Source organism: Crotalus tigris, unplaced genomic scaffold (genome assembly GCF_016545835.1).
Source record: "Crotalus tigris isolate CLP2741 ecotype Arizona unplaced genomic scaffold, ASM1654583v1 scf7180000017550.10884619, whole genome shotgun sequence".
Lineage (NCBI taxonomy): Eukaryota > Metazoa > Chordata > Lepidosauria > Squamata > Viperidae > Crotalus > Crotalus tigris.
The window spans coordinates 5,622,391-5,649,357 of NW_024096468.1; the positions used below are offsets into that span (position 1 = coordinate 5,622,391).

Sequence of the window (26,967 nt, forward strand, 5' to 3'; positions counted from 1 at the left end):
ATGCTAGGGGCCTAATTTGCATGCTCCTCCTCCTTCCCCAATGCATGGAAAAATTGCCTTCCACGAAACTGGTCCCTGTTGCCAAAAAGCTTGGCGACTGCTGCTCTAGGCAATGGTCAAGATTATTGGTAATGGCATTTCTGCTCTCAGTATTTTACTTGTTTATCAAAATATAAAATACAGAAAGAAAATAAAGAAAAATGAAAATGGGAAAATAAGGGTGGAAAGGAGAAAAGAAAAAAGGTTAGGGGAGAGGGGAAAAAAAGAACAAAAGCATTGACTTCCAACTTCTTTCAGTGCAATAGAATACGGTAATAATAAAAACATTTACGTTATATAATGGTATTTTCTAGCCATTTCTATAACAACAAACCTATTTAATCAGCAAAACCCAAAATCAAAGTTTCAATTTTTTTTCCACCTCAAGCACAAAGTCCAAAAGTGGTTTCCAAGTAGAAATTAAATTAACTGCATTCTTTTCTTTAATCAAAGCAGTCAATTTAGCCATCTCTGCAAACTCTATGAACTTTTGCAGCCTTTCATCAATTGTGGGAATCGAAGTATTCTTCTATTTTTATTGATAATGATATTTCATAGTTTCAAGCAGAAGTTGAGCTATTCAAGAATGAATGTCCATGTGTCCTTTGGAGCACTTTTGTTTTTTTTTAAAAAAAACCCCTAAAGTGCTACAAAGCTCTAATATGAAACAGTTTTCAATTTAGGTTCAAGGATACACAGGTTACTTAATAACATAGCCAAACTTTGGTACTGACATGATACATTGTGGAAGATAATCTTCCCTAAAAGCTTCCCTAAAGCTCAGGATTCAAAAAGATCTTGACAAACTGAAACAAAGGGCCCTATCCAACAAAATGAGTTTTAATGTGGAGAAAAGCAAAGTTTTACATTTAGGCAGGAAAAATCAAAGGTATAAGTACAGATTAGGTGAGACCTGGCTCAAAACAGTAACTGTGAGAGGGACCTTGGAGTCCTAGTGGACGATCAATTGACTATGAACCAGCAATGTGCAACAGCAGCCAAAAAAGCCAATACAATCCTGGTTATATAAACAGAGGCATAGAATCAAGATCACGCAAAGTATTAGTACCACTTTATAAAACCACCCGTGGAATACTGCAACCAGTTTTGGTCACCATACTACAAAAAAGATGTTGAGACCCTGGAAAAAGTTCAGAGAAGAGCAACTAGGATGATCAAAGGCCTGGAGACTAAAACATATGAAGAACGGCTGCAGGACTTGGATTTGTCTAGTCTAAAGAAAAGAAGAAACAGGGCTGACATGATAGCAGTTATTCCAGTATTTGAGAGGCTGCCACAAAGAAGAGGTGTGTGTGTGTGTGTGTGTGTGTGTCAAACTATTCTCCAAAGCACCAGAGGGCAGGAGAAGGAACAATGGTTGGAAGCTGATCAAAGAGAGAAGCAGCCTGGAATTAAGGAGAAACTTCCTAACAGTGAGGACAGTTAACCAGGGGAACAGCTTGCCCCCAGAAATTGTGGGTGCTCCATCACTGGAGGTTTTTAAGAACAGACTGGACAGTCACTTTTCTGAAATGGTCTAGGTTCTCCTGCTTGAGTGGGGGGGGTGGACTAGAAGACCTCCAAGGTCCCTTCCAATTCCATTCCGTTCCGTTCCGTTCCATTCCATTCCATTCTATTCCATTCTATTCTATTCTATTCTATTCTATTCATAAAAGCTACCTTATCTATTTTATCAACTCTCTCTCTGCTTTACACAACTGGAAGGCAGGGGCACTGCACTATTTTCTAAATATCTGTAATAATATTGCTCTTCTTCACAAGCAAAACCATAGTTATTGTTCATGGTCAATCACAGGCATCTTACCTTGGTACTGAAGGCACAATTGAAGATGTCACCCAGCTTTCGAGCTAGAGTCTCTGATTTCCCCGTTTCTGTGGCATAGAGCACCGTTGCTTTGATCCTAACTGCCATGGCTCTTCGCATCAACAAGGATGCAAAAAACACGGCCCTGCGAAGAGGAACATTTGCTTTGATCCAGATCCGTGAGTGGATTGTCAAACAGATATTATAAACGTATCCTTGAAACTTACTTGGCCCATATGCAGAATCTGATCTCTCTTTTCTTTGGCTTGTGTTTCTCATCTTTCCAGATATGTGTTTTCCATGCATCCACCTTGAAGAATAGGGAGAAGTTGGACATTTCAAAGTCAGATTACCAGGATTTAAGCCAGTTACCCAATTTTGCTTATAAAGCTATCACTGAATCCACAGACCTATCACTTCTCCCGCAAATGTTTTCTTCCTCATTCTGCTTCTATCCCTTTTCCCCTTTGTTACAGAAAACAATGGGATTTTTGCACTTGCTAAATTGAACTTGGGGCACTGGTGAATTGTATCTCTTCCTAAGGATCTTTGTCCACTTCTGGGCCGTTCTGAAATCTTTTAGGAATCCAGGAAGCATCACAGGGATACTTGGACACTGCTGTCTGTTAAGGATGACTTCAAGGAGGTTACCCTTTGACAAATCATCGCCAAGCCTAATTATAGTATATTTATACTTAGTGTTGATAAGAAACACTTGCTTCTTTAATAATGTTCTAAGCTATTTCTTGCTCCCCAAAACCATCTTTTCTGAAGTTATGTTTAGGACTAGACAAAATGTGTGATAAGGATAAAAGAAGGAAGGCAGGACTAAGTTTGAATTAGCTGGTGGCAGAGGTGAACCAGAGGTCTGAACTCAATTTACATGGGAATAATACTTAGGAACTGGGGAAATTATTCCGTCCGTCCGTCCATCCATCCATCCATCCATCCATCCATCCATCCATCCATCCATCCATCCTATATTTCCCTGATATATCAGCTCCAATATAATGGAAGCCAATTCGTGTTTGTTAAAAGTTTTGGCCTAGATATCAGGAGACTGTGAGTTCCAGTTCCACCTTAGGCATGAAAGCTGGCTGGATAACTTTAGCCAATCACCAAGAGACTGCAAGTTCTAATCCCACCTGAGGCATGAAAGTAAGCTGGCTGACTTAGCCAGGTCACTCTCTTTCAGCCCAACCTACCTCACAGGATTGTTGTGGGAAAGATAAAAGGAGGAAGGAATGTTAGCTAAGTTCATCATTTTAAATTACATAAAATAATGAAGGTGAGATTTAAAAAAAAAAATCTAATCAAGACATTGAAAACAAAATAATTACAAAAGCCAGAATAATGTTTTCGTGGAAAACATTGCTGGTTTTGAATGGAAAGAGGCTAATGTGAACACGCGATCAACTGCACTGTGCTTAGCTCACCTGATAATAATAGAATGGTGAAATAATATAATTCAACATCTCCTGGTGGAACAGAGGTGTAATGCTACCGGAGATGGGAGGAACTAGCCAAACCCAATCTGCTGGACACCCACCGCGGATCCGATATTCATTCTGCATATACTTCATGAATGATTCAGCAGCAGAATGGTGGTCCATGATGGTGATGCTTTGCTTCTAGAAGAGTCACAGAAATGCAAAACTTACTTAAGTCCAGTGTACACGTTGGTTAAAACTTTCAGGCACAAGGCCATGGCCTTATAGGTAGTCCTTGACTTACAACCATTTGTTTAGTGATTATCTGAAGTTACAACAGCGCTGAAAAAGGTGACCTATGACCATTTTTTACACTTACAACCATTGCAGCATCTCCGTGGTTACATAATCAAAATTGGGAGACTTGGCAACTGGCATGTATTTATGACCGTTGCAATGTTCCAGAGTCATGTGTCCCAGGGTCATGTAACCCCCTTTTGCAACCTTCTAAGAAGCAGGGTCAATTAAGAAGCCACATTCACTGAACAACCATGTTAGTAATCAAAATTCGGACACTTGGCAACTGGCATGTATTTATGACAGTTGCAATGTTCCGGGGTCATGTGATCATGTTTCGTGACTTTCTGACAAGCAAACTCAATGGGGAAGCCAGATTTATTTAACAACCATGTTAGTAATTTAACTGCAGCAATTCAGTTAACAACAGTGACAAGAAAGGTCATAAAATGGAGCAAAAATCATTTAACAACTGTCCTGCTTAGCAACAGAAATTTTGGGCTCAATGGCACTCAAAGGTCAAGGATTACCTGTATTTACTCAAATGAGCAAGGAGGGGTTCCAACAGAGATAATGTGGCTGACTATAATTAGGAATAAGTGAAATAATACAGACTGCCTCCCTGGGGCATTCATGGGAGGGGTTGTCAGAAAAGTCAAAGTGGCAATGTGCTCTAAAAGGGCACGGGGCTTTGATCCCAGAGCTGTGAGGCCTCTTGAATTTTTGATCCTTTCATGGACCGCTTAAAATACTACTGATTTTACATTAATCCCTGAAGACCTGGATGTTCCCTTGGGCACAGGGTGCTAAAGGTGGGTGAGCCCATCAGTGTGGATTTTTTTGGGGGCACCACTGTTTTACATATATGGATTGGGTTAATTAGACTGTGCACGTGTGTTCTTACTGTTTTATTTTGTTCTCTTGGTTTTTGATCTTATGTTTGCTGCCCCGAATCACTTCTCCATAATTTGATATGATTGATTGATTGAGAAATAAATAAATCTAGTGTGACAGCCAAATGGTATGGCTGCCACTGATGACTATTTTTGAAGGACATCAACAACCCTTCTCTGCCTTTTCTAATGGCAGGATACCCTGAGAACATACTTTCCTGGTGATTTCTCTGCTTTCCAGAGCTTCCCTCGTTGATTACGAGCAAGTGATTTACCCTAAGAAGCAACTGATCCAATCAATGGTTGGGTTAGTGGCTTGCAAAGATCTCCAACCAAGCCTTTTCTTCTTTGAAGGGAAAAAAACATCAGTTGTCAACTTCAGACCATCTCATCGCAAAGGAAGTGGCTAGAAATAGAGAAGCATGACTTTCTGCCTCCTCTTTTCCCACTCACCTGAAAACTATGGAGCACGGCAACATTAACCTCTATGACGGCTTTGTCTTTCCACAGCGAAGAGAGTTTATTTGTTTCCAAGCCCATCCTTCTCCCCACTTCCTGGATCAAGTAGACAAAATGGGGAACAGACAATGTGTCTTATTCTAGCTTCACTGAAGTAATACAGCTTTCATTCTCTGCATCCACCCCCTGCAGATGCCTCTGGCCACCTGAAACACAGCTTAACCACCCTAAGGGTTACCTGAAGAATATTGTAGCGCCGGGCATCACAGAAGTCCCGTACCCCAATCTCAGTCCCCATGTACCAGCCATTGAAAGGACAAGCTGTAAATTCCAACCCACCAACTTCAAGGAGCATATTAGACACAGCTGGGACTGCATACCACTTCAAGTCCAGGTCTTTAAACCATTCATATCTGCAGAAAGAATCACAGAGAGTTGTATTAACAAGCCATCGGCGTTTTTGAGGGTTTTTTTCATTGGATAACCTGATTTTTTCATTGTAAATTCACACTGCATCTCAGTTCTTCAACAGCCGCTTCTCGTTAAGTTACTCTGTTGGAAGGGGGAAAGCACAAATAACTGGAAATTTGGACTACAATGGCCCTGCTATCTATGTTTGGACTCTGTTTCATAACAGTGGCCTTAGCATCTGGTGAAAGTTTTCCCTGATTATATCACTAAGAGAGAGAAAGAATTCACTTTGATTAAACCCGAGATGAGAAAAACTGCAAAGCTTCAGGACTAAATATTCTTGTTGTTTCATTACTTTCAGCTCAGTTTTGCTTGCCTGTTATCTCCAAGGGCATGCTTGACATCATTTAACCAAATAAAAGCCAAACCAACCTGTCCTGAGGTCTCAACAAACAATCTTGCTTTGATAGTCACCCACCTGACCCATAACAAACAGGCCTGGGCTTCTGTCATCTGAAGCCAAGATGCTTACGTGGGATGCTCCATCGACACCTCCAGGATGAGCTCTGGCGGCAATTCAAATAATTCTGGGTCTTGACCATTGGCTTGCAGGACCAGTGGAAGCACATCAAAGCAGCCATATTTAGCTTTCCAGCCAAGCTGGATGCAGAGCTGAGAGAAGGGAAAGAAAGGTGGGTATTCATGTCCAAAGAGCATGAATTGTGGGTTCTGGAACTGGATGCAGTTTTGGTAAAGGTAGAATGCCCTGATCATCTCACGTTTGAACTATTGCAATGCGCTCTATATGGGATGCAGAATGCAGCAGCACAGACAGCTTTAGGTGCCCCTAGGGTGGCCTAGGTAACATCAGTGCTGTGGGAACTTCACTGGTTGCAGGTTTGCTTCTGAGTGCAATTCAACATGTTAGTTGTCATATTCAAAGCATTTTATGGCATGGGTCCAGTCTATCTGAGGAACAGTCTCACTCAATGGGACTGGCCCACCCCACTCATTCCTGCAGGAGAGGTATGTTATGGACAGTGGTGGGATTCAAATATGTGAGCAACTGGTTGTCTGTGTGGATGCCGCTTCCAGAAGTCCTTTCTGGGCCCAGATAACAAAAAATTAGCTACCGGTTCTGCTGAAGTGGTGCAAACCGGCTGAATCCCACCACTGGTTACAGACCTTGCTGGCTGGTGGGGTCCAGGAGAAGAGCCTTTTCTGCTTTTCTCCCTTTGGAACAGCATGCCCCTTGAGGTCAGATCAGCCCCTACCATCTTGGTCTTCTGAAATGGCCTCAAAATCTGGCTCCACCAAATGGCCTGGGGTCCCAATAGGGGCTGTTCCACTTTGGAGGTGGTTAGTAGATTAGAAGATCCTACCTCCATCCCAGTTTATTTAATCTCTTGTTAATATTTAAGGCTTTAATGCTAACGCTGAGTGTTTTTCATGTTTTAATGCTCTCATTGTTTTATATTGTGCTTTTAAGATGTTGTAAGCCACCAGGGAGATGGACGGCATAGAGCCAGTGTCCTAGATATGTGACATACTGGGAGTAATAATAATAATAATAATAATAATAATAATAATAATAATAATAATAATAATAATAGTAAAGTTGGAAGGGACCTTGGAGGTCATCTAGTCCAACCCCCTGCTCAGGCAGGTAACCCTATACCATTTTGGACAAATGGCTGTCCAGTCTCTTCTTAAAAACTTCCCGTGTTGGAACATTCACAGCTTCTGGAGGCAGGTTGTTCCACTGGTTAATTGTTCTAACTGTCAGGAAGTTTCTCCTTAGTTCTAAGTTGCTTCTCTCTTTGGTTAGTTTCCACCCATTGCTTCTTGTCCTGCCTTCAGATACTTTGGAGAATAGCTTGACTCCCTCTTCTTTGTGGCAGCCCCTGAGATATTGAAATACTGCTATCATATCACCCCTCGTCCTTCTCCTTGTTAAACTAGACATACTCAATTCCAGCAACCGTCCTTTATATTTTTAGCCGTTTTAACATCTTTTTTTAGATCGTGGTGACCAAAACTGGATGCAGTATTCCAAGTGTGGCCTTACCAAAGCATTGTAAAGTGGTATTAACATTTCACGTGATCTTGATTCTGTCCCTCTGTTAATGCAGCCTAGCACTGTGTTGGCTTTTTTGGCAGCTGCAGCACACTGCTGGCTCATATTTAAGTGATTGTCCACTAGGACTCCGAGATCCCTCTCACAGTTGCTACTATTAAACTACTATTATTCCTTATATCCTTTAGCCTCAGTCCCCTAATCATCTTTGTTGCTCTTGAAGTCCACGAGTTATAAAAGAGCCAAGGTTGCCTACCCCTGACCTAGATATATGACATACTGGGAGTTGAAGTCCACGGGTCATAAAAGAGCCAAGGTTGCCTACCCCTGGTCTAGTGGTTAAGGCATTGGGGTAGAAAGCAGGAGGCCATTGACTTTAACTTCTATCTTAGCAGAAAAGCCAGCTGGGTTATTTTGGGCCAGTCATTCTCTCCTCAGGATTGTTGTTGTGGGGAAAATAGGAGGAAGTTATGTTGGATATGTTCTTTTTTTTCCCAAGTCTATCAAAGTGTTTATTAGAGATCCTCTGACTTTTTTTTTTAAATAATTTTTTATTTTTCCAAACTCTCCCCCATACATATACCGTAATACTTATCAGATATTAATATACATTCCTCCACACTCACATACAGATACTTTTAACAAAATGAAATAAATACATACACATAACTTTGGTGTTGCTCGCCCATTTCCCCTTTCACCGTATCCACACTCCTTCTTCTTTACCTTCTTTCTCCCTTTCTTCTCTTCCCTACTTCCCTCTTCTTCCTCTCCTCTCCTTCACCACTCTCCTCCCCTTTCTTCTTCCTCCAACCTTCCTACTTCCTTCTCCCCTCCTTTACTCTTTTCTCTCTCCTCTCCTTTCTTCATCCCTCTTTAGATACAATTCAGGGGTAATGTCCGAGCAACTCCTCTCTCCAAATTTCCCTATCTGTATTATGTACAATAAGATTAATACTTCTATTTATCTAACCTTCTCGGTATATACTTCTATAAACATTTATACAGCCTGCAGTTATTCAATACTGTGTTGCCTGGGTCTCCCTCCTTATCTGCTCCTTCTTCTTCCATCTAAATTGATGTTAACTATCTTTTAACTGTATTCTCTTTTCAGCCAATCATAAAAAGTTCCCCAAATTTCATAGTAGTCTGACTCTCTTATCTTTAATTGTCATTGTTAGTCAACAAGATAAATTTAATATGGAACTGAAAAATATGATACAGGCATTACATACTGACTTCAAGGAAGGGTTAGGTAAATTAGAAGAGGAATTAAAAGAGGTCAAAGAATTGATGGGGAAAAGTGAACAAAGACTGCAACAAGTGGAAGGGAAAATTGAATTAATGGATAAGAGAGTAGAGGAGATGGACAATTGACTGACACTAACAGATAGGAACCAGGAAAAACGATTATCTCTCTAGAGATGGATAGAGCTGATTATTACTTAAGATTCCAAAATGTTGAAGAAGAAAAGGGAGAGAATTTAGTGGACGTGATGGCTGAAATATTAGCAGAAGCACTAGAGGAAAGCAAGGAAAAGATAATTAATGATATAGATGAGACATTTAGAATACATACTAGATATGCAACGAGAAATAAGCTTCCTAGAGAGGTCCATATAAGGTTTACTAAAAAAGCATTAAGGGCAGATATATTACAGAAACTGAGAAATGTCACAATAAAATATAAAGGAAGAGAGATAGTGATATTAAAGCAGATTCCAAGAAGAGTAAGAGACTTGAGAAAGGAGTATCAATTTTTGACAAAAGTCTTAATTGAGAAAGGGATAAATTTTAGATGGTAATGGTAAACTGGCAAGAACAGAGACACAGACTAGACACATTAGAGAAAGCAGAGCTTTTTTATGATCACTACTTTGGACAGCAAGAAGAAGAAAGGCTGAGAAGGGAAAGAGGAATTAGACATCAAGGAGATCAGATAGAGAAACAACAGAGTGAGTATAGTAAAGAACAGGAGGAAAGGGCATTGGTAGAAGGAGCAAGGACAAAAGAGGCAAAAGAGCAAAGAGAGATGAGAGTGATGAGATCAGCTAAAACCTTAAATAAATAATCATGGAAGAAGAGATAAAAATAATCTTGATAAATATAAATGGATTAAATTCGATCATAAAAAGGAAAAGAACACTAAATAAACTAGGAAAACTAAAAATGGACATAATTTGTTTACAAGAAGTTCATATTAGGAAACAACATAAAAATTTATTAGGATATCCAAAATTGGGAGAATTATACACCTCACTTGCGGACCAGAGTAAAAGAGGTGTGGCATTATATATTCAGAAAACAATACAAACTAAATTGATATATTCAGATGAAGAAGGACGAATCTTAATGGTAGAAGTAATTATGAACTGTAAAAAATCATTATTGGTAGCAATTTATGCTCCAAATGAAAATCATTTACATAAGAAAATAATAGAACTGGAATATGAAAGCATATGTATGATTGGAGATTTTAATGCTATTGTAAAGCCTGAGTTGGATTATAATACAACAAAAAAAATAAGACTCTAAGAAGAACACTTCCTAAATCCTTCTATAATATGGTGGATGAATTAAATATACTTGATGCTTAGAGAGAGAAATGTCCGGCAAAGAAACAATATACGTTCTATTCTAACAGACACCTGTCCTGGTCGAGAATTGATATGACATGGATGTCAACAGATTTATTTACAAATATACAAAATATAGCCATAGAAACAAGCACATGGGCGGATCACAACCCAGTGACAATCATATGGAAAGGACAAAAAAAGAGAACAAGATGGACATTAAACCAAACTATATTGAATGAAAAGGATTTTCAGCAATATATGAAAAAAGAAATACTTTTCTTTTTTAAGGAAAACAAAAAAGAAGATACTTCACTTCAAAATGTTTGGGATACGGCGAAAGCATACATGAGAGGTCTTGCTATCACTTATTTGGGGAAAAAGAACAAACAGAAAAGACAAAATAAGGGAAAACTGGAGGAAGAATATAAGATACTTGAGAAAGAATTACAGAAAGATACACAAAACAAAAAGATTAAAAATTTAATGGAACTGAACAAACATAAAATGAACTTACTAGAAAATGAAGAAGTGGCAATGAAAATAAAGGCAGCTAAGCAAATCTTTTTTGAGCATGCAAACAAACCAGGGAGATGGTTGACATATAAAATTAAAAAGGAGAAAGAGAAGAGATGGATTGATGCTGAGGGGATTTTACAACATCGAAATGAAGAAAAGAAAAAAATAATCTGGGAATATTATGAGAACTTATACAAGCAACAAACAGTTTCAGATGATAGGATAAAACATTTTTTGGAAGAAACAGAGATACCTAAAATGCCGGAGAAATTTAAAAAGCTATTAGAAGGGGAAATAACAATGATGGAATTAATAGAAGCAATCAACAGACAAAAAAATGGTAAAACACCAGGACCAGATGGACTACCAGCAGAGCTATATAAGACATTGCAGGAAGTACTAGGTAATGTAATGTTGGAACTTTATAATGAACTTCTTTCTGAAGCTAAGATACCAGATTTGTGGTCCGAAGCTCTTATTACTCTCATACCAAAGGAAGAAACGGAAACACAGAAAATAAAGAACTACAGGCCGATTTCCCTACTGAATGTGGACTACAAAATATTTGCATCAATAATGGCGGAAAGACTTAAAAAGTTTTTAAATGAATTTATACAATCGGATCAAAATGGCTTCTTATCCAAAAGACAGATTAGAGACAATATGCGAATTATATTGAATACACTAGAATATTATGAAACACGTCCCGAGAAACAGATGGCATTGGTGTTCCTGGACGCTCAGAAGGCATTCGACAATGTGAACTGGCAATTCATGATAAGCCAATTACAGACTATCGATTGTGGGGAGAAATTTATAAACATAATCAGAACAATTTATAATAAGCAATCAGCCAAAGTAATGATAAATGGAGATATGACTGAGAAGATCAACATCATGAAGGGAACAAGACAGGGCTGTCCCCTATCTCCACTGTTGTTTGTTCTGACATTAGAAGTATTAAATAGACGTATAAGACAGAATAATGACATAAAAGGGATGAAAATTAAGAGGGAAGAATATAAGCTACAAGCATTCGCAGACGATTTAGTATTTATTTTGGAGGAACCATTAGAGACAGGACCTGTATTAATAGAACAAATAGAAAAATATGGTGAGGTGGTTGGGTTGAAAATTAATAAAGATAAAACCAAAATGTTAGTGAAAAATATTACTGAAAAACAAAAAAAAGAACTGGTGGGAAAATTAGATATACAGATTGTAAAGAAGGTAAAATATTTAGGGATCCACCTGACAGCAAGATGCACAACAATTAAAGAGGATAATTATCATAAATTGAAAAGACAAATTGAAGTAGATTTGGATAAATGGAAAAATGTACAACTATCATTAATGGGAAGGATTGCGATAATCAAAATGAATATATTACCACGATTATTGTTCTTGTTTACAACAATACCAATAAGATTAGAAAAGAAATATTTTGAAGGGCTTAATAAAATAATCTTGAAATATATTTGGCAGGGAAAAAAGGCAAGAATTAAACTAAAAATGTTACAAGATACAAGATTGAGAGGTGGGTTTGGTCTACCTAATTGGGAATTGTACTATCAGGCTGCAGCATTATCATGGATGAGAGAATGGATCTTACTGAGGAATACAAGTTTATTGACATTAGAGGGACATGATTTACAGTTGGGATGGCATGCTTTCATATGGTATGGAAAAAACAGAATACATAACTATTTCCAGAGACACTATATAAGGAATTCTTTATTTGTTGTCTGGGAGAAAGTAAAGAGAAATTATTATTTGAAGATTCCAAATTGGCTCTCAACTATGGAGGCGTTAATACACCCCAATATGTTTAACATGGGAAACATTATAAGATATAAAGACTTATTAACAGATATGGGGGAGTTGAAAATCAAACAACAATTAGAGGAACAAGGAATAAAGATGGATTGGTACATGAGAACGCAAATACAATCTAGATATGAAAAAGATGTTAAAATAGATGGTGTTAATTTGGGGACAACAGAGTTAGATGAAATACTCACAGGAACGGAAGAAAAATGGATTAAAAAAATGTACAGTTATCTACTACATATGGAGTTAGAGAAGGAACAAGTGAAAGAGACAATGATAAAATGGACAAGGAATTTTGGATACACAATTGAATTAGATAGATGGCAGCAATTATAGGAAAGAAACTATAAATTAACAATGGCGACTGCGTATAAAGAAAAAATGTACAAAATGTTTTACAGATGGCACATGTCTCCTGAAAGATTAGCTAAAATGTTTAAGGACAGGTCTATGAAATGTTGGAAATGTCATCAGATACCAGGTTCCTTCTACCATATGTGGTGGACATGTGTAGAAGCTAAAACTTATCGGAATATAATTAGAACATGGATAGAAAAGATGATACAACAACGGATAGAACTAAGACCAGAAATATTCCTGTTGGGTATTCTACCAGAGAAATACAATAAAGAAAAAACATATTTAATTATTCATGTAATTACGGCAGCCAGGATTGTGTTTGCACAAAATTGGAAAGCACTGAAAGCCCCCCCAGAGGGAGAGGTGATTGGGAAAATATTGGAATGTGCAGAAATGAATAGATGTTGGATATGTTCAACACCTTGAGTTATTTACAAAAATAAATAAAATACAAATAAATAAAATAAATAAATATAAATTTAATAAATAATAATAAAAATAAAAACACACTACTTTCAATATTTATTTTGTATATACCTGTGTAAACTCCACGTTGGCCGGATCTCCCACAATGGATCCATCTGGCATCTGGTAGCCAGCATACCTGATGAGTTGATTATTCCATATTCGGAAGTCGTGCTTTCCATCAGTCCGGTGGGGGAAGACGGTGATGGTGGACCTGTTTCAAGAGAGTGGGGGGGGGGGTGAATGACAGCTTACTCAGTGAGTCTATAGATCCAGATGAAATATATATAAAAAAAACCCAGCTCATACCTTATGTTCCCTCCATTTGTAGCATACTCCAAATGGCGACAAAGATGTTCAAACATTTCTTTGGCATTAGTGCAACTACGAGCATCAAACACCTAAAAGGCATTAATTAGCAAATGAGAAAACTTAATATTATTCCATGCTTCCAAGGTTGCTTTCCAATCCAATCCCAAAAATATAACTTTTGCAATCTTAAATAACTCTTAGTTAAGTCATACTTGAATCTTAGAAACTAGTTAGTTTAGCATGTTTTTTAGATAATATCCTCACAAAAAGGGCACTTATAGATTATTTAGCTCCAACTTTGACAGAGAGAAGACCCATCATACTAAAATAGATTTCCTGGAGACTTTCAGTGTTCCATGGCCATAGGTTACAGCAGGGTTCTCTCTAGGACAATATTTTTCAACCTCAACCTGTGTGGACTTCTACTCCCAGAATTCCCAGGCACAGCTTACAGGTGCTGATGTTGTGAAGCATTGTCCTAGAACAGGGGCAGGCAACCTTGGCTCTTTTATTCTGGGAGTTGAAGTCCACGAGTCATAAAAGAGCCAAGGTTGCCTACCCCTTTCCTAGAAGATCAAAGGAAGAGTATCAATTTCACATATCAATTCTTATTCATCTTTTTCCATTTTTCTCTGAAATGAGCTCTTTTTCAGATTACAAATTCTGAACTTTTAGAAGGCAGACAATTGGGGATCCAGTTAAGCAGGTTCAAGAATTTAAATCTCCCCTTAGCTTGTAAAGTCCAATAAAATGTGTGCCAACTCTTTCCCACTTCTAACCTTGCTAAGTGAAATCGCTGATATCATCACAGCATCTGAAACATAGTCCTAGAATGTTGGACCAGAATTCTACTCTTTATCTTATAATTTTTGTGGAGGTGTCACTATGGAATAGGATGAGCTGAACTCTGGCTATTTCAGTAGAATCTGGTAAGCCTTGAAGAGCAAAAGCAAATGGATCACCTGTAGATTGGACCACTGGATTCTCCCGATGCACCGAGGAGCATTTCTCCAGGCTTGCTTTGTGGCAAAGATAAGCTCTTCTTTGGTGAGTTGATAAGTCCCTGTTCTTTCTATCTCCTGAGCCACGGCTTCCAGCCGTGTTGTGTGCTCTTCCGTTTCTGCCCTGCAAAGAAAATAAAGGAAATGGTGACAGTGGTGAACAGTACAGTAAGCAATATTGGGAGTTAACTTAATTCAGAAAGATTTCCAAAATGATTCAGGGATTTCCCAATTAAAGAGATACAAGAAGAAACAAGTGAATGTTCAAAACCATCATTCTTTCCTATAGCTATAACCAGGGCTTTTTTTCCCCATAGAATGCCCAGAACGGAGTTCGGGCACCTTTTTTGGATGGAACCTTGTAGGGTAGGCAAAGCGGGTTGTATGACGTGTGTGAGTTCCGGCACCTTTTTTTTTTTTTTTTAGAAAAAAAGCACTGGCTATAACTAAATTGATGGTGCTCCTGGTAGGAGAAGAGAGCCTATAAAACTTCTTGTTACCTTGACAAATTGCTACAGGAGTCATAATAATGAGACATTTTTTTCTTGCAGCACCAATAACATCGTTGTTTGTTTGTAAGATTAGAAGTAGTGGGCAAATGTCTGCAAACTCTGGCTCCAAAGATTAAAACACAGCTTTCTAGATAATAGAGATCCTTCACCTAATGGCTTGGTTTAACCATTTAATACTCCATGGTTTGTTTAATCAGCTACACAGATAGTCCTCAATTTACAACCACAATTGAACCCAACATCTCTGTTGCTAAGTGAGACATTTGTTAAATGAACATTGCCCCATTTTACAACCTTTCTTGTCACAATTGTTAAGTGAATTACTGCAGTTGTTAAATTAGTGATACAATTGTTAAGTGAATCTGGCTTCCCCATTGGTTTTGCTTATCAGAAGGTCGCAAAAAGGAATCATATGACCCCGGGACGCTGCAACCGTCGTAAATATGAATCAGTTGCCAAGCGCTTGAATTTTGATCACATGATCATGGGAATGCTGCAACAGTTGTAAGTGTGAGAGCGGTCATAAGTTACTTTTTTCAGTGCCATTGTAACTTTGGTCACTAAATGAACTGTTGTAAGTTGAGGACTACCTGTAATCAGTAGTTTCTCAAACTGAAAAGCCATAAACCATGGTTTATTAATAACAATAAACAGCAATGAAACTGCTTCATATTCTCTGCTTAAGCCATAATCAATTAAACCAGAGGGTGGGAGGGAGAAAATCTGTGTAATTGTTAGGAGTTAAAAACAACTTGATGGCACATGATAAATCAATGCTTAGTGCAAAGAGAGAACCGTCAATGACAAGTAATCCTACCTGTTTTATATCATTGTTTCACCACTGCCCTCAGCACATTTTTAAAAAAGTGCATGCATATTTGGGAAACATCAGCTCCATTTCTCTTCTCCAGTTGCATGGTTAAATATTCTTCCACCAGCCATAAACAGGCACAGAAGTGTCTTGGTCTAACACAGTTGTTTTCCAACCTTGGCTATTTTAACATGCATGTACGTCAACCCAGAATTCCCTGGCCACCTCGCTAAGGAATTCTGGGAATTGAAATCCACACCAGCTCCAACACTGGAAGTTTTTAAGAAGAGACTGGACAGCCATTTGTCCGAAATAGCGTAGGGTTTCCTGCCCGAGCAGGGGGTTGGACTAGATGACCTCCAAGGTCCCTTCCAACTTTACTACTATTACTATTACTTCTTAAAGTGACTGAAGTCGAGAAACACTGAAGAATATGAATCTCATCTGAACAGATATATAATACCTGGGTTCACACAGTATGTTAAGCCATTGCTTTCATCCACTATAGTGCAGAGAAGAAATCCAGATGGCTATGTTCACACACAGAACTAAGCCAAAACCAAGCAAACTATGTTATGCCATACTGAGTGTGTGAACCCAGTCAGCATGAAAATGCATAGCTCTCTAAGGTCTCGAGTGGAAACCCTTCCTAGATTTTGCAAGACACTAAATAATATGACTGTTATTGTATTACCTGCAATGCAGAATATGAAGAAAGCAGCCGTGGGATCAATGGCTCTTAGCCTTAATAGTCATGGGACTATCTCTGGAGGCCATCTGCTCTGGGCTTCCTTGGCTAGTTAGTTGGCCACTGTGAGAACGGGCTCCTGGATGGAATGGACCAGGGGTCCGATCCAGCAGGGCGCTGCTTAGATTATGTTCTAAATGAATAATTACCCAAACAAATTTCAGTTCTATAGGCCAAAAATGGCCTGCTGAGGCCTCTATCTGTCCTGCCAGATCCTATTAGCTTCTCTTCATCACTCTCTCCCCCTCTTTTGATCTCTCCTGGAGTTCAGAAATTGTGTTTTTCAGCATTAAATTTCTAATCTCGTCAGCAGCTATTTGGAGATAACAAGGTCAACCCTCCCAAGGCACTCATTTCTTCACTCTTCCCTGGGAGGCAAAGCTTTTTGCACATGAGAGGTTTCTTCCTTTCAAAGGGAGTGTGGGACGGCTCCAGATTCCCTCTGCATCAAAGAATGGCTTAAGGAGAGCAGGTGGTGGAACTATCTACCTATGAAGTTGTCCCTTTATCTGATTTGCCAAGGATGCAAGAGCTGAGAATGCAGGTGTGAGTCACTGCACCTGCCACAAGTGTCTGACACAAGAATGTCATGTGCATCATTACATCATTATATAATTTGCATTATCTACACAAAGATGTCAGAACGGGAAGACCCTTGTCCCTTTCTTGCAGAAGCCCCAAACATTTATTTTTGATGTGGTCCGTAGGATTGTATGTAAAGTAGCTTGGATGTCTAAAGGCATAATTCAAGTGTAAATGTTCTTTAATCTTTCTATGTTCTTTCCTGTGTTCTGAGACATGCCTTCCCTGATCACCTGCTTTTTCCTTCTGTTTCACTTACAAACTTAAGACAACACAAAGGCAGTTTATTGCTCTGCTAGCACTACAATTAGTGCTAATTGTATCACACCAATAACAGCCTAAAGGACCTGATTGGAAGATCATTTAAAAAGACCTTCCAAGATTGCCAAAAGGAAGTAAATCACAAGACAGAAGCTCAACATAAGCAAAAAACTGACTCACTTTTGAAGTGTGTTGTAGAAAAGATGGATAAACTCAGTTGCTTGGAGTAGTAATTTGTCTCTGGGGATGGGTTCATTTCGGGGACCTCGAATTAACCCTTTTGGATTCATGAGAGATCCCTGGCAAACTTTGCTCTGACAGTTAAGAACCTGGGAAAGAGAGGCAGGCAAGAGAGATGGGTTAGTAAACACGTCCAGAATCTGCAGTAAGCACAGCTGCAGGGTTTAATATTTGGGGTGATTTAATGCCCACCCAATGAAATATTGCCCTTACAATGGAAAGTGTAGTATGGAAGAAATCTGCTCAGGATCTCACATCAGTATGGATTAATTATGGATGATTGTACTCCCAAGAATAACACGGACAACCAAGAAAACAAACCAATGGATCATTGAGCAATTGATTGAGCATTATTTCTTACTTTTGCATTTAGCAAATTAAAAAAAATGGGAGGAAAGGAATGCAAGCTTCTGGAGCAGTGGTTCTCAACCTTTTTAATGCCGCGACCCCCCAACCGGTCGTAAGTCGAGGACTACTCAACCAGTCGTAAGTCGAGGAAAACTCAACTGGTGCAGCACCGTTTGCAGAATGGGACTTTTGGCGGACTCAGCAGGGCAGAGACAGCCTGGACAATTCCTACTGGCTTTGGAAAGCCAATAGCATTAGACTCTATTCAAGAGAGTCTATTCTATTGGCTTTCAAAAGCCAATAGAATAAAAGGGAGTAGCACAGCTAAGGAAAAGGGGGGAAAAAATGGTGGACTGTGTTGTTTGGCGACCCCCGTGAAATGGTCGTTCGACCCCAAATGGGGTCCACTGTTCTAGAGATAGAAGCCAAAAGTGAAGCTCTAGCATTCCAACTTGTCTTCTGAACAGGAATCCAAATGGATTCTTGAGAGATGCCTCCTCAATCTCTGCTGAAGCAGGAATAGTAAAAGGAAGGCTGTTACCTTCCTGGACAAATTGTTTCCCTGCCAACTTCTTTCATTAATACAGTTTTTCCTAATTTTAATGGGGATACGCCTTCCTGTAATTTTAAGCTTCTAATAGTAACAGTTGTGGCCGCCACTTGAGATAATAGATAACAATCCTTCAGTTATTTAAAGAGTATTATTGGATCTCCTTCAGCTTTCTCTGAACAGAGGAGTCTGCTATGGTCATTTCAACTGTGTGTGGTCTGCTGGAGAGCTAGAAAAAAAAAACACCTAAATCTAAGCATTTTTATTACCTCTTTGGCCTGATGGTGCAATGCATCTTGAAGGATTGTTCCAGTCTCCCAATTTTTAATGTTTAAATGCCTTGGGCATCTAGATGTTTGTATGGTATTATTTTGGGGAAGTTTCTGGGCAGAAAAGATATAAAAAATAATGCATTTGATTAGATTTAATTTGGATTTGATTGCTGCCCTTCCTCTAAAAATCAGGGATATCTATCTATCTATCTATCTATCTATCTATCTATCTATCTATCTATCTATCTATCCATCCATCCATCCATCCATCCATCCATCCATCCATCCATCCATCCATTTTTATCTTGACAAAAACAATTTTCAAGAGCCAAGGGCTTCAGAGCTGAGTAGCACAGCATAAAATTGAATTCAGCCTAAAACATTTAACCCGAATACCTGTTATCTGATTACTGTACTACATTCTCTGCCTTTGAATAATATTCTGAACATAAATTACCAAGTGAATCTGAGTTGATGCCACGCAGGAAACTACGAAAACTAACCAGATTTAGCAATTAGATTTGTAACTGTCCTCATTAAGCATATTTCCATGGACGCAGGATTGGGCACACTCTCACAATTGTCATTTTACAGTTGTCATTTCACTTGTTATTTTAACACAAGCTAAATTCATAAAATATGCTAAAGACCAAACTGAACAAAATATATCTTAATCTAGGTATTGGAATTATGCTGCTCTCCAGATGAAGCTGATCATCCTATCATCTCTGCTCACTTGGAGCACCATCTGATCCCCAACTTTGCTTATTCCCTGTATTTCACAGTCTTAACTTCTGATGATTTTTGGATAAAGGGACCCCAAAACCAGACTCACTTCTTTCGCCTTCTCAAGCAGTGTGATGCCATTGGGTTTCCTGCTCAGATTCTTAACAAGAGCATCTTCCTGCTTTGCCACACTAGGAGAAAGGAGAAATAACAATCCTTTATGAAGATATGAGAAATGCTTGATAGTAAAGCATTCAGTCTATGTTAAATAAGTGGGTCATCATCATCATCATCATCATCATCATCATTTTAGCCATTGTCTATCCACTGCAGGATGAAGGCCTCTTCCGCATGTTCCAACATGATCACGTATTTCTAGAGAAAAGGTAAAAGTAAAAGGTTCCCTGCCCAGTTGTGTCCGATTCCAGGGCATGGTGCTCATCTCCATCTCTTGGCTGAGGGAGCCAGCGTTGTCCGAAGACATTTACCGTGGCCATGTCACTAGCATGGTCTCCAGGGTCCCTTCCAGCTTTATTCTATTCTATTCTATTCTATTCTATTCTATTCTATTCTATTCTATTCTATTCTATTCTATTCTATTCTATTCTATTCCATTCCTATTCCTATACCTAATTTCTATTCTATTCTATTCTAGCCCATTCCTATTCCTATTCCTATTCCTAATTTCTATTCTATTCTATTCTATTCTATTCTATTCTATTCTATTCTATTCTATTCTATTCTATTCTATTCTATTCTATTCTATTCTAGTCCATTCCTATTCCTATACCTATTCCTAATCTCTATTCTATTCTATTCTATTCTATTCTATTCTATTCTATTCTATTCTATTCTATTCTATTCTATTCTATTCCATTCTATTCCATTCCATCCCATCCCATCCCATCCCATCCCATCCCATCCCATCCCAGTGCATGGAATGCTATTACTTTCCCACCGAAGTGCTACTATTAATCTATTTGCAGATTGCTAGGTGGGCAGGAGCTGGGGCAGGAACAGGAGCTCACTCTGTTGCATGAACTCTTGAACCCAGGCTGTCAGCTTTCCAGCGTCTTTAACCTCTGAGCCATCGCATCCCTGAGACCACCAAAAACTGGCCTGTTTCTCCTATCTTTTATGATGATCCTATTAGAGAAGCATGGTTGTAAAGGTAATCCTTGACTTACAATCATTTGTTCAACAACCATTCAAAGTTATGACAGCTTATGACTGTCGCAGCATCTCTGCGGTTATGAGATCCAGATTCTGACAAGTGGCAACTGGCTTGTGTTTAGGACAGTCACAGTGTCCTGGGAAACGTGATCACTACTTATATCCTTCCCAGTTATCTTCCAACAAGCAAAGTCAATAGATGAAGCCATATTTACTTAACAACCACAACAAAATGAGGTCATAAAATTAGATATGATTCACTTAACAACTGCTTCGCTTAGAAACAGAAGTTCCAGTCCCAAATGTGGATGACATTTATGATTGCCCTCACCTGGATGGAACATTTTTTTTCTTTTTGAAAAAAGGGGAATTTCAACTAATGTCATTTCCTTTGGAAGGCATCCTCCTATGGCATCCCAAATATCCAAACAAATATAGATAATGCGTAATGGATTTCCCAGGGAGGTGTGTATTTGTGTGTGTGGAGGGGTTCTATAAAAACCAGTTGCTGAGTTTTATGCTATATCCTTTTCATCTTAAGTCAGCATACTGTATGTGTTCCCCACTGTTGCCATTCTTGCTAGAAAGTAAGAGATAAAGCAGCCTGAAAGTAACTGGTCCAAGGACACTAGGATAGTTTTCTGGCTAAGATGGAGATCTGAAATCCTATCTCCCCAGATTTATTTTTATACTTTTTAAAGTTGAAAAAGCAAATGACTACTGAAAAAAAAACTGTGAGAAAACTGCACCTGAAAACAGCCATCATTGTTGAGGTTTTTTTTTAAAACTAGAAATTATAGTTGGCACCACTGTTTACTGTATTAAAAAGTGGATTTTTCAGAGCAGGAAAAAACACTGACTAGCAACTATAAATAAACAGCTCTAAATCACTAATGAGGAAACGGTCACTGTGTTAATAAAATAGGATGATGTCCTAGGAAAACACACATCCAGGAAGGTATTTTCTCTGTCTGCACATCGATACACACAACATATGAGTAAGAAAAAAGGTTAGCAATGTGCCAAATGGGATAGTGATTCCACTTAATTAAAACACACATCAATTAAAATTAAATCATTCTTAAATATCAAGGGAATAATTAAAGAACTCTCCTTCAGTTTTGGCTTAAATCTCATTTATGGAGGAGGAGGAGAAGGAGAAGGAGGAGGAGGAGAAGGAGAAGGAGGAGGAGGAGAAGAAGAAGAAGGAGAAGGAGAAGGAGAAGAAGAAGAAGGAGGAGGAGGAGGAGGAGGAGAAGAAGAAGAAGAAGAAAAAGAACCATTCATGAAGCACTAGTCAAAGGTAATGCAATCATTTAAACCTCACTAGATAATAAATGTCCATTGTCAGGAGACTCTATCAGAGAGGAGTTAAAACTGCCAAGATAGGGGCTGTAGGTGTGAGTCCAAAGCCCACAGCTACAGCCTGTTTTTATCTGCATCACATGCAAGGCTTGACAAAAATGGGTGACACTTTGACTGCATGGTTGTAGCCGCCATTTTGATTTTTTTGACATACCCCCTTCCATGGATGACCATGAATAATGGAGCAAAAAAACAGAATTGTTATTGATGGCTAGGGGATGGACTCACCATTCTTAATAAATTCTAACTGAGAACTTCTGTGTTGGTGTATTAGCACAGTTAGTCCTCGACAAGACCACAATTGGGATCAGAATTTCCATTGCTAAGCAAGGTGGTTGTTAAGTGAGTTGTACTTGATTTTACAATCTTTTTTTGCCAAGTTTGTTAAGCAAATTACAGTAGTTGTTAAGTGAATCACACTATTATGAAGTGAATCTAGCTTTCTCTATTGACTTTTCTTATTGGAAGCTGGCTGGGAAGGTCACACAGGGTCCCAGGACACTGCAACTATTAATGCCAGTTCCTAAGTGCCCAAATTTTGATTATATGACTATGGTGCTACCATGGTCATAAATGCAAGGACGCATCATAAATCATTTTTTTTCAGTACCGTTGTAACTTCAAACGGTTACTAAACAAATGGATATAAGACGAGAACTGCCTGTAAATAAAGGGGATAGGATGAAAATATTTTTCTCTAATATCTTTCCAGCAGAAAGAAAGACTAAGTTCTCAGCCCAGAGAAAACCAAGCCTACAGAGCCCTGGGCCACAACAAGAGAGACAGAGAGGAGAAGCATGTGTGAAAGACCTAGTGATGATCCCATTGCTTTGATACATCGGAGAGGCTAAGCAGGAGCTTCCTGGGATGCTGGTTGGTGGGAAGAAGGAGTGCCAAGCCAGGGCACCACCCATTGAGCTAAACAAAGAATCGCGTCAAACTGCTTCAGAGATCAATGGGGAACAAGTTGGTGATAGGAACAAAACAAAGACAGGGAAAGCAATTCGCAGAATGGATGGCTTTGGGGAATTAACTGGGTGGGTATTTCAAAGAATTCCAGATGTGGGCTTGTTGAGAAAATAGTTGTGAATTTCATTGCTTTCCTGTAGAATATAATAATAATGATTTTTGAACTTGTCTCCCTTCCTTTGCATTTCCATGCTGGGCAAGGGAAAAGGGTGGTTTTTTTGGTTTTTTTTTTACTTATCATGTTTTCCCACCTTTCCTTTAAGGCGTTCCCAGCTGAGTTTTCCTTTTGATGTTCTGTTCAGATGACAAACCTGTGAGATAGGCTGTACTAAGAAAGCGGAATGGGCTCTCTCTCAGTACCATGGCTGAGATTTTCCTAGACTTAAGAGGCCATCTCCACACAAATGGATTTCTACATTTTCTAGAGCAGGGGTGCCCAGCCCTCAGTCCGTGGACTACTACATGTCCACAGCCCATTGGGAATTGGTCTGCACAAGCGGCAAGTGGGTGAAGGCACGAAGCTCAATTTGTGTAAGTGGTGGGCATATGCATGAAACCATCCCCGTCACTGCCGGTCCACGGAGCCAGAAAGACTGGGGACGGCTGTTCTAGAGTTTGTGATGGCACAAATGAGGGAGGAAGGTTTCATTTATTCATTTACGAGATTTATATCCATAATGCCCTCTTCCCTTTTCCCCACTACAACAGCACTGTGAGGTGGGTTGAGTTGAGAAATACAGACTGGCCCAATATCATGGAGTTTGTTTCTGTGCCTAGAGGAGGACTAGGCCAGAGAGTCTCCCATTTTCTAGCCAGCATTCAGTACGACATCACCTCCCAAATGGCAGCATGATGCTACAGATTGTAATAGGTGCAAAGAGGCATTCCAGGTGTGTGTGTGTGTGTGTGTGTGTGTGTGTGTGTGTGTGAGAGAGAGAGAGAGAGAGAGAGAGAGAGAGAGAGAGAGAGAGAGAGAGAGAGAGAGAGAGAGAGAGAGAATGAGAATGTAATTTCTCAGGTAATTTCCAGATTTCGAGCCAAGGAGAAACGTGAAGCAGCCTCACCTGTGGACATTTTCATTGGCTTTTTCCATATTATTGTTGAGATCCATCTCTTCCCACAACTCGGAGTGACTGGATGGTGGCACACAAAGCAAAGCCCAAGGATACCTCATTCTCTGCATAATCTGGACCGAGGCGGTTTGGATGCCGTTCAAACCTAGCTAAACAAGATAAGTCTGCTTCTGCAAAGGAAATAAATAGCAGGCATGAAGAGACAAAGAAGATTCGTTTTTGTTTTAAAAACAGAGGAAGGTCAGGGGTGGTCGGGTGGGCCCCAAAAGTCAAGATGGCCGCCTTGCACATAAAAGGGGAGCATGGCTTCAATGGTGTGATTACCTTCCACCACAGGCAGTAGACAAGTCCCTTGGCAGTTGCTTCAAAATCACCATATAATGTTTTCAGTTTTTTCAGATTAATATAGGTAGTCCTCAACTTACGACCATAATGTAGCCTGCTCATTAAGCAAATGCTGCAGTCATAAAATGAATGCTGCAGTCATTAAATGAAGAGCACAGTCATTAAGCGAACCCACTGTTCTCGATTCGTGGTTTCTAGTGTTTGGCAAAACTGTTATAATACATGGTCACAATATCGTGGAATGCTGCAGCAATCATCAATGCAGCCGTGTTGCCAAGTGTCCAATTGTGTGATCCTGTGACCTCAGGGAAGACCGGCCACCGCTGGAACTTCAGAACCAGGCTGTAACTCCCTTTTTTTCAGGTAGCTCATAACTTTGGTCACTAAGCCACTGCTCATAAGTCGAGGACTATCTGTATGTAGAAAACAGTTATCCAACAAGCAAGCACTCTTGCTCTTCTCCAGGGCTATTTTGACACTAGAGTCTTTGATGCTGATTTCCAGGAAGGAAATGGGGTTAAATAAAGATTCTACACCGTGCTTAACATAGCCAACAAGCTCTTCCTATGTTTTTCACAATCAGGTCCCATTAAGAAAAAGTCCCTTCCTGTTTTTATTATAGAAGCATCCTTCTGTTAATTCTGTCCTTCTTATTACATCCTGGTCAACACAGGTAAGGAGAGGTGACAAAACCTCACCAATGTTGGTTGACCTCAAAACGCTGAGCTGGGTTGGGAGACCAGAAAAACACCCCCCTCAAGGCAATAGGCTGGCATAAAACTATCTCTAAAGAAGACAATGCCAAATCATTTCTTTACAAGTGAAAAAAAAAGCAGACGGGCATATCTAGGGCACTAACTAAACTCATATAAGTTTGATAAATAAACTCAAAGGGGCATCACTGTACTTTTAACCTTTATGTAGTTGGCTCTCATTCCCTGCAAAATGGGATGAAATTTTCATTATATTGGCTTCCTTCCATTAAAAAAATGTCGAAATGCCATTTTGCAATGTCATGAAAAAAACTGGGGAACATACAGCATGGACATGAGTGATAATCAGGTAATATTTAATCAAATTTTAAATGAGCAAAGTTATCTGTCTGTCTTTATGTCTCTATATTAATTGTATTTTTATCCCACCTTTATTTTTAAAAACAACTCAAAGAAACAAATGTAGCTAACATTCCTTTCTCCTCCTATTTTTCCCATAACAATCCTGTGAAGTTGGTTGGGCTAAGAGCGAGACACAAAGTCACCCAGCCATCTTTCTAAACCAAATATCTCTAGAGGATGCGTGTTTGTATGTATGTATATGTACATACTCCCACCAAAGCAAAACGAAGCATTTTTATTTAGCAATATTTAAGCCATGTTGCTACCAATGGATAAAATTCGAGTTGCAATCCCAAATCTCAGATTTACAAGGGAATAAATCTCTCTAAATAGAGAGGGGCACAGATCTAAACAGAGACTAGCCATCTTAATGCATTTTGACATTGCAGTTTGCCAGAAGAGATTAGTCTCTTTTTCAAATAATGCATTAAATACTCATCCTAAATGCCACCAATTGTCATGCTTTATAGTGATGAGTGTAACATATTGAACAATCTTTTCTTTAATGCAGCTAATGCAATTATAACGCAAATCTATAGCCTCCCAGCGTCATCCCAAGTAACAAGATGGGCAGTATATAAATCTAATAAATAAAATAAATACATAAAATCTACAAACCTTTGTTTTTAATTTAGTCCAGAATTAAATGCGTTTGGGCAGGAGTCAATCAAAAATGTGTTTGTTTAAAAAAAAATCCCCTGAAAGATAACATTAAATGCCATACTATATTTATGAATCACAAAATAATGATCATTGTTCCATTTCAATTGATGAAAGTGGCATAGATTGTTTCTGAGGGAGTCATACAAAAGAATCCAGTGTTTCTAATTTTGTAAAAGGCACTGCAGTCGTTTCTTTAAAGAGCTTACTCCAAGGGCTGCTTTTTAGACCAACTTGTAAGACACCCCCCCACCCCATGCATTGAAATTGCCCACAGTCTCAACTTGTACAAAATTTCAGTCAACTTGAAGATGGTGCCGAGAGCAGGGAAGTCCTAGGAAAGTTGCAATTTCCCATGAACTTACCAGACCAAGAAACTCAGCGGGACACACACCTCAGCATAATTCCCCTCTTGCAGATTTCAGATCAAGAGCTCTTGAATCAGTTCCTGCTTCTGCCTGGATCAGGTTTTTTAAAATCACTTCGGAGTCTGCAGAACCATCTACCTGGCTGAGTTCCTAGAAGCTTCTGGAGTTACCTGTGCCATACAAAACCTAACAAACAAACATCGCGCCAGGATTTTGCATGTTTCTTAAGCAAGCATCAGTCTTCTTTCTCCTGCATTTTAGCCTGAGACAATATTGGCCAATTTCTTCTCTCAGCCAAAATATCTACACTGACCCAAGTTGAGAAGGCTCTGCTGCCCCACAGAGGCAAAGATTT

The 26,967-nt window shown here is 39.1% G+C and overlaps 2 protein-coding genes across 3 annotated transcripts in view; both read right to left on the bottom strand.

The window, feature by feature from the left end:
* NOS2 (nitric oxide synthase 2) overlaps nucleotides 1-24,267 on the bottom strand; it is a 42,080-nt gene extending 17,813 nt beyond the window's left edge. For both annotated transcript variants that reach the window (XM_039341457.1, XM_039341448.1), the window contains exons 1-13: nucleotides 24,116-24,267; nucleotides 19,654-19,735; nucleotides 18,816-18,929; nucleotides 17,589-17,737; nucleotides 14,456-14,618; nucleotides 13,491-13,582; nucleotides 13,254-13,395; nucleotides 5,887-6,026; nucleotides 5,182-5,356; nucleotides 4,938-5,039; nucleotides 3,301-3,495; nucleotides 2,092-2,174; nucleotides 1,865-2,009 (exon numbers count right to left, since the gene is read on the bottom strand). In XM_039341457.1, coding sequence (XP_039197391.1) covers nucleotides 1,865-2,009; nucleotides 2,092-2,174; nucleotides 3,301-3,495; nucleotides 4,938-5,039; nucleotides 5,182-5,356; nucleotides 5,887-6,026; nucleotides 13,254-13,395; nucleotides 13,491-13,582; nucleotides 14,456-14,618; nucleotides 17,589-17,737; nucleotides 18,816-18,929; nucleotides 19,654-19,735; nucleotides 24,116-24,234 — 1,701 coding nt within the window. In that variant the 5' untranslated portion in view covers nucleotides 24,235-24,267. The remainder of the gene's footprint in view (nucleotides 1-1,864; nucleotides 2,010-2,091; nucleotides 2,175-3,300; nucleotides 3,496-4,937; nucleotides 5,040-5,181; nucleotides 5,357-5,886; nucleotides 6,027-13,253; nucleotides 13,396-13,490; nucleotides 13,583-14,455; nucleotides 14,619-17,588; nucleotides 17,738-18,815; nucleotides 18,930-19,653; nucleotides 19,736-24,115) is intronic.
* The window catches only part of LYRM9 (LYR motif containing 9), a 78,934-nt gene continuing 76,136 nt past the window's right edge, over nucleotides 24,170-26,967 (bottom strand). Inside the window, exon 5 of the mRNA XM_039341645.1 lies at nucleotides 24,170-24,294. Coding sequence (XP_039197579.1) covers nucleotides 24,274-24,294 — 21 coding nt within the window. The 3' untranslated portion in view covers nucleotides 24,170-24,273. The remainder of the gene's footprint in view (nucleotides 24,295-26,967) is intronic.